Genomic DNA, 8,373 nt, shown 5'->3' on the forward strand with positions numbered 1-8,373 from the left:
TTTTGCACGTGTTTCATGGCTGACCTCAACAATTATCCAAATAGTCTGCAGGATATAAACAACTCTCCAGATTCTGAGAAACTTGTGTTCAGCACTGCTGGCTGCAGGTCTGTGCAGCCTTTAATTTCTGATAGCAAAAGAAACTTTTTATATTTTTATTGGAAATGAAGTTGTGACAGAAAACTGAGTGTTGATTAGGCTTTTGTATTTAACACATCTTGGGTAAGGTTGGTGCATCCCACATCACTGAAAAATGTTGTTTCGTGCTTTGTTCCGAGCTTTTATGTATTGCTTCAGGGAAACAAAAATATAAAAATCTTTTCTGTTTAGCATCTGTTCTTTACTGAGCATCCAGACATTTTATATGAGAAGTTCTCTTCTCTGTAGCGAGTTACAGGCCCTGACTTCTCTGTCCTTTTCTTCCCATGTTTTATGATGTGTTATTCTAACAGTCTGAAAGCAGTTCTGTCTAATTCTTCCATAATTTTCAACTTTACTTCTAACCTGAGAATTAGCCAAACTGACATCCACAAGGCTGATTTACTCTCATTTTGCTTGGAAAAGATGAAGCTATTACCTGCAGATATTGCAAGACAACAGTATTTACTGAGCCTGGCAAATCTGAGATTCTCAGTTTGACCAGCTAGGTTGCTGAATCTCTTTCTGAGAAGAGGTCTTGGTCCAGTGCATTTGTTTCTTTTCTAGCTGTCATTAGTCTTGCAGTATTTTGGGTTTAGTATAAACTGTTGCACCTATCAAGACCGAATGACCTGTTCTTTTATAACTGCTGTGACAGTGCATACTCTGCTCATGATTCTTACTAATTTGAAAACCACAGGTTACGATTTCCTTTGACTACTTACTGCTACTAGTTTAATCTCTTTGTACAGACCTCCTTGGAGTTTAAGACTCCTGGGATGGGGATCTATTATTATTTGTGCCTTGTAGGAACGAAAAAGCCATCTGCCAATAAAACACTCATCCAGAAGGCATGTAACTTATAATAAAAACCCACCTCCCATCCACCTTCCCTGCAGAGTGGGTGATTGTATGTTTTTTACCCTCTGTTCAGAAAAAGGGACCCAGTTATTGGCAGCAGTAGGGGGGTTGCTATATTTACCAAGGCCAACTGAGCATGGCCTCTTGGTAAAATGGCTTAATGGATTTAGATTGCTAGACTAGGGAAGTTCTTGCCAGACATTCACTGGAAACATGGATAATTAGAGTTTGAAAACACGTATTGCAGGTAAATAATTTTCTGCATGCAGAATGCGTGCTTTAGGTGACTTTCTATTTAAGCGTGTGTGTTTTATATTCTTGGCCTATTTTGATGATCAGCTTCCTAACATGCTCAACGTTTTTGGTTTATTTTGCAGGAGCTATTGGTTACATGGGAACAAGTGCCTTTGTTCGTAAAATCTACACTAATGTGAAAATTGACTAAGGAAATAAGAAAATTGAACTATGGATCACCTCCTGTTTTCATGGGGATGAACTTGCACAAGAAAAAGAGCGAGAAGAGATTTGGGTTTTAACACTGGGCACTATATGGGTCTCCATTTTGTGGATGGCTTAAAGTAACATCTATTTCATTGATCCTAGGTTCTTACTGACTGCTTTCTCCAACTGTTCACAGCAAATGCTTGGATTATATGCAGTAGGCATTACTACAGTACGTGGCTAATCTTCCCAAAAACAAAAAACAAAACAAAAAACCTAGCTCATTAAAAATGAATAGACTAGCTCTCTTCAGTGAAGAGGACAAACGGTTTATTTAAAGCATTTGTTCCATTCAATAAAAAGAGGGAAACTTGGCTGCTAAAACTACTTGATTAGTAGTCTTCCTGGTACTTAACATTGCGAAATTATGTAAAAATGCCGTTCCAGAAAGATTACTCTTCTGATTTTTACTGCCATTGCCAGGATAGGAGGTATGTTTTATATTTTGACTCCAGGTGCTTTTTGGTTTATTTGCAATATCAACTATACCCTACACTCATTTGTTTAAAAAATAATTTAAAACTATATAAAATCCCATATGCATGTAATATATCAGCTATTGTTCTAGTTGGACCAACTTCAATTTATTTATCTTTAAAGTAATATCCAGCTACATCTTAAATCCATCCAAAGAAAATACAGTTTGAAGACGGGACGTGTTCTCTGCAATGCAATTTACTGTACAGTTAGAAAGCAAAATGTTAAATGAAGAGGATTGTTTGTTTTATAAGAAACAATTTGAGGTCTAGATTAAAACAAAACCAACATTTTAACAGAATGTCAAAAGTGATTCTCCTTTTTTCCAAGTTAGTCTTGCCTTTTTTTTTTCTTTCTTTTTTTTTTTCGTTTGGGTTTGAATGATTTTCTTTTAGGCATTATACAAGGGGTAATAAGTGTATATAACATTAAATAATGTAACTTAGGTGTAGATCCCAAATGTATTTGGATGTACAGATTTACTACAGAGTACTTTTCTGATGATTCGGTGTAAAAATGTGTGAATTTGGGTGGCTTTTTACATCTTGCCTGCCATTGCATGAAAAGTTGGGATTTCTTCACATTGTGTGTATGTCATGCTTTTCTGTTCTATTTCCTTTCTCAAGCTCTTACAGGAATTAAATTTGTAATTTAGAACATTTTAATTTTTGTTAATCTTATCTGGACACTTGTGTAACATCAAAAGCACGGTTGCTTTAGAGTGTTCAGAGAACTAAAATAAACTTTTCAGACAAATGTTCTGATTGTGAAAATAGATGAGTTTGCAATTGAAAGTGTTTGTAAAGGCGATACGGCTGACCGCCAGTTTCTGTATACAACATTAGTGTGGTTTTCAAATATCAAAACCCCATGCTTTGAATTCAGAATTTGCTTACAACTGTATTGTACAGTAGAGCTCCAAAGTGGATGACCAGCCCAAAAAGATTCTTCTTGGCTAAATTGTTTGTGGAGAAATCTGTTTTGTGATCCAGCTAGTGTACTGAGAAAAGTAGGGGTAAGTGTGGGCTGAAATAAATGGGCAAATAAAGGTTAAGTCTAAGATGACTGTTAATTACGCACTGTGTTTAGCTAGAAGTATTCTGAATGTGTTTGTGACAGATTTGACAGCCAGTTGGGTGTGTATATATATATATATGTATATATATTTTTTTTTTTCAGGCATCTGCCACGTAGGGATGTTTTCATCAGTGTGGCTTTTCTGAAATAAGAGCACCTGCCATGGAGAAGGCAACTTCCTGAATTAAAAAAATGAGCAAAGTGTTTGTATTGGTTAGCACTGTATTGTCTCTCTACAAAAGTACTGATAATGCAGTAGCCACAGTGAGAAACACCCGTGCTTGGCAGAGTTGGGTTGGAGGGTGGGGAAACTGAACTGATAGGTAACAGTGAGAAGCAATTCATCCTCCTGTATATAGCTTGTGAAAAGTATTTGAGCTTTCAGCTCTGATTTCCCTGGACAATTTTAGCCAATCTGTCAGAAAATAATTAAGTTTTGCTTCAAGTGAATGGCTGATGTCTGTAGCTGAACAGTGCCATTTAACAGAAGGTAATGGGTTTTTTTTAAAGTACAGGATGATTTTAAGATGAGCCCATGAACTCGATCAGCAGTTAGTTTTCCTTTGTTCCAAAACATGGAGACTTAAAGCAAGGAATGGGTTTTGTACTAGTTCTTGCTAGTGCATACAGCTGTGGGAAGCCCTCTTTTCATCCATGTTCTTCTAAATCTGAAGTGAGAAACCATTATCTCCACACAATAAATACATTAAGTACTCCACTGAGATACAAGTTTTTTTAAAGGGAGTATTTTGATAATGGGTCTGTTTCTCTATTTAGAACACTGCTATGTGATTAGTCTATCAGAAATGTCACTAAACCGTTTGTGAATTTCATTTAATCACTTTTTAATGCCACAGAAAGGCGGGCTGCCTACTTGCTTTCTCTGTCATCTGGCATTATTAGCTTTTGCATATCCAGATAGAATTGTATAGCTTTTAAAGTGACATTGAAAAGATACTTACTGCACAGGCATTGCTTTTGTTTCTGCAAGGAAGTTCTGGAGGAGTACTGTGTTGAAATAATTGGCATTTTTATACTTCCACTCTAGGACGCAAGTTGGGGGGTTGCTTTGTTTTCCCCTTTTCTTCTGGTTTCTTAAGGAGTGCAAAACGTGACCAGTTTTGAACAGCTTGTCTGTATGGTTGCTGTTTGGGGCAAGGTTATTTATTTGCCCACCCCTCCCTCCCCCCCCAACTGTGGGTATAGATTGAACCATCTTGCTTAATAGAATTTGGAAGCTCTCTGCTTAGATAATGTAGCCCTTCCTCTTTTATGGAAGAAATAAAGATCTTACAGCCAACACTCCTTTTTCCATGGTTGTTTCTTAGGAATTTCTGGTTCTTGAATTCACACTTTTTGGTAACTCATCAATTGGCTGCCCAGTGCTTCTCTTCCCACTTGTGCTACAGAGCTCAGAGAATTGGGTAAATAGTTGTGTACCAATAGCCAGTCTTGATCAAATGCTTTAGATAAATACAGTTGTGTTTTCAATTGAGGCAGAGTGCATAAAGAAATCACTTCTGGGACTTCATGTATGAAAAGTGGTGAATACTGGATTGGAGGCAATGGAGACTGCAAATAAACATTACATTATGCTCTCTTTTTGATGTCCGAATGTTTCAAGCAACAGTGTCTGTTAATTCCTTTCCAGAATTACATTCCAAAGTGTGTAAAGGGCACACAATTAAATTGCTTTCTGTATGATAGTCTAGGTGTGTTTCTTTAACAAGTTTCAGGTTAAAAAACAAAACTGAAATGCTCATACTTTGTACACTTTCATTGCTAAAACTGGGGAAAATCGATAGCACATTCTTAACCACTAGCATTACTGCAGAGGTAATACAAATGAGAAAGTTACATTTTGCTCTGGCTTCAGCATCACCACCATCTAGCCAGATTTGCCCAATGAAGTCTTATGTACACAGCTATGCTGAAGACAGTGGAAATGCCTAATGGTGAGTGCATCAGCAATTTCTCCATTGGAACATGTCCGAAAAGTATAAGCTCAAGAAAAAAGTCTCTTCTCCAATCTGCAGACAAGTAAACTGTGTAGTTGGAGGTAGAGCGGAGGGGTCCTCTTACCTTGAATTAATTTGTAATTGAGCAGCTTGTGGTTCATTTTAAGAGTCATTTGGAACTAGGTTGGAGAAGGATGCCATATGTGTATCCCTTGGATCTTTTCTAGCTAGATGTACTTACAGTAGTGGCAGCCTTGCAATGGCTATTAGCACTGCTGCTGTCTAGGCGGAGTATTTCGTGCCAGGATTAGCACCGAAGTCAGGAAAGCCCCTGCTGTTGCTGGACTTCAGCCGGAATAAAGCCACGCTTCAGAATTTTGAAGCAGCACAATTATGTCTTGCATTCTTCAGGAGCCTTTTTTAACAAAAAAATAAATGGTGCCATTTGTTTTCCAAAGCCTTGCAAAGGAACATTTGCTTTTTGCTAAATAGCTTCAGTGAGAAAATTCTCTTTTTTACGAAGGAGATATCTGCATGTGCGTCCTACAAGTTGTCCCTCACGTCTCACAGTTTTATCCAGGAGGTGCTTTTTTCAGTTGTGGGAAGGAGCTGTTGCAGTATTTGCTTTTATAACTAGTTCTGTGGTTCTGAATTTTTTCTTCCATTTTTGGGTTACGGTGTGCGGGGGAGGTGGGGGAGGGAAATGGGAGAACCCATGAATCTGGAAGGGTTTATGCGGTTCCAGTAAATTCAAGCTGTTCTTGGAGAAAATCACTTTAAAGGGCAGAAATTAAATTCGGAAAAGGATAAGAAAAAGTTGTTTTATCTGGTGGACTAACCTATCTCGGAGGCAGAGCTCTAAAGGCAAAGTTGCTGTTACGGTGTGATTGGCCCCAGCCTCATGCCAGTTGTGGTCTTTTTGTTTTCATCAGTGTATTTGCCATGGTGCAAGGCTTTTGCAATAGACCAAGGATTCATTTGTCATGAGCAAGGGAGATTGTTAGTTGCTATCAGCACTTCTGGCTTGTTAATAGGTTAATTTTTTCAGCAGCTACTAGTAATGCAATGCAGAACAATTTGTCAAGTCTTTCTGGAGGTTCTACCATGCTGAGGCTTCATTTGTTAGGAAAACCAAACCCATAGGAACTTTCCTTACATTCTAGATGAAAAATCTCCTTCAAGAACTTGAGCTTGAAGTGTTCCAAAGCATAACTATGCAAGTTCATACTTACCCTTCAGTTGGTATTGCCTGATTGCAGCATTCCAGAAAATACGTGCATTTTTAGGCTTAGGAGTTTATGTGCAATAAACAAAATGCATAATTTCACGAAACTGTTATTTTAGGGTTTTCTAATACTGAGACATGCTTACCCATATGGTGCAGCAGTTACCTTGATAGATTCCAGTTCACCAAAGCACAGACCTGAAGTTTTGAGGGTGCTGAGGCACTGGCACCAGTTGCCCAGAGAAGCTGTGACTGCCCTTCTCAGACAGTATTCAAGGCCAGGTTGGATGAGGCTTGGAGCAACCTGGTCTAGTGGAAGGTGTCCGTGCCCATGACAGGATTGGAACTGAATGATCTTCAAGGTTCCTTCCAACCCAAACCATTCTGTCATTCTATAGTAACTAACTTGCTCTGAGAAGCTTCCGAACGTAGCTGAGAACATCATGCCACACTGAATTAAAGGAAGGCTTTGTGCCTACTCATTCTCAAATGTCAAAGATTTGTCCCTGGAATTTTGACGTGTGATATACTGAAGCAGTGGACAAGGCATGGTGCTTTTCTGGGCTACTGGTGATGTACTGGACCCTTTGAGTTCATTTTATGCTATTTTTTTCATTCTGAATCACTAGTTTTGGTTTAGCCATATCGCTTTATTGAACTGAAAAAATAGATATTAGCTTAGCATGGGGCTTTTCTAGCTTTGCTACAGAGGAGTAGCTACAGGAATGGGATGGAAATTTCCTCCTTATTTCTCTTCTAAATGTCTGGCCAGAAGTTGGCAGGTGAATTGGTGAACATTACCTACTGTTTGTTCTAAAAAGAGATCTGACAGACACCCATTTACCTGCAACAATTGGGGAGTTTTATAATAGATTGTTGCAGAGATGCAGTGGGTTACTCCAGGTTCTATGTTTGGACTCTGCAGAATAGGTTTTTGGTAATTTGAATTGCTTAGTTGAAGCTGAAAGTTGATTTTTGTTGAGATATTTTCCCCTGTTTATCTCTCTTCCAGAAACCGATCAAACGCCCACCTTTGTCTGAATCTGAAATGTGCTGCTTCTTTTTTTTATGGTATGTATAGTGAAATAAGTAATGAAGAAGGAAATGTCTGGCTGGTTTTAGCTATCTAAAGAATGACATGTAAGAATGACAAACCTTTTTAAAGTATTGTTTGCCTGACAAGAGGAAATGCCTGCATGTTCCGTGCTGTAGCCAGGTGTGTGGTTTGGATGAAGATGTTACTACAGAAAAATGTAAGTACAGAAATCCTGTGCAGAAACAGCAGTTGCCTGTGGTTGAGAAACTGCTCTAAGGCAATTTTCCATGAAGCAGCATCTCTGCTTTTTTGAGAGGTTCATTAAATTCTACCCACTGTTGGGAAACAGCCTAAACTCAGGTAGCTACCAGCCTCTGTAAAGGATGCCTGTGGGTGAACAGGTAAATGCAACTATCCCATCTTCATTCATAGCAGAGGCTTAGGGGAATGTTTTTACTTTCCCAGATCCATCCTTTAGGGAAAAACAGAAAAAAAAAAACAAACCCACAAACTTGAAGACAGATATTTTCTTTTTTTTTTTTTTTTTTTTTTACTATAGAAAAAAAGAACCAACCAAACCCCACAACAAACCTTTGGATAGATCAGTGGATTCACCTTTCAGAATTTGGGACAGATGCTTTTCCAAAGGTATTCCCATGCCTTCCTGTTTAAACTTGCTGCAGAGATCACCAAACCCACCAGCTTTGCTCAGTGCTTTCCAAGTACAACTGACTTCTGTATGAACCCTGAAATGGATTTTAAGTGAAGTAATGAAACATGAGTTTGACATGCTACAGTTTGGGAACCAGTGGTCAAGCCAAAATTCATGCTTAAGACAGATTTCTCTTCCTGCCTCCCACAGCTTGTCTCTGATAAGATCTCAAAAATACCCCAGAAGTAACTTGGTTTTCCTCACACAGTTGAAGGTTTACAGTAATGATGGGAAAAATGCTTGGTGTTTTTTTTAGAAGGAAAGACTTAAAATCCAGTCCGCTGGTACTTTGATGAACAGGAAGAAATTTTCCAACCCCATAGGTTACTTACTCTTAGCTTCCCAAAGTGTCACTGCTTGTGTACATCAAGGCTGTGTTGTTAATCAT

General features: G+C 38.4%; 1 protein-coding gene across 3 annotated transcripts in view; it reads left to right on the forward strand.

The window, feature by feature from the left end:
• The window catches only part of TM9SF3 (transmembrane 9 superfamily member 3), a 59,306-nt gene extending 51,301 nt beyond the window's left edge, over positions 1 to 8,005 (forward strand). For 2 of the 3 annotated variants that reach the window (XM_080620367.1, XM_080620368.1), the window contains exon 15: positions 1,377 to 4,644. In XM_080620367.1, coding sequence (XP_080476493.1) covers positions 1,377 to 1,444 — 68 coding nt within the window. In that variant the 3' untranslated portion in view covers positions 1,445 to 4,644. Of the gene's footprint in view, positions 1 to 1,376; positions 4,645 to 7,249; positions 7,309 to 7,832 lie in introns of those variants that run through there. The other variant, XR_013957120.1, reaches the window with a different exon arrangement.
• Positions 8,006 to 8,373: the final 368 nt, after the last annotated feature.

Source organism: Psittacula echo (genome assembly GCF_963264785.1).
Source record: "Psittacula echo genome assembly, chromosome: 6".
NCBI classification, from domain to species: domain Eukaryota; kingdom Metazoa; phylum Chordata; class Aves; order Psittaciformes; family Psittacidae; genus Psittacula; species Psittacula echo.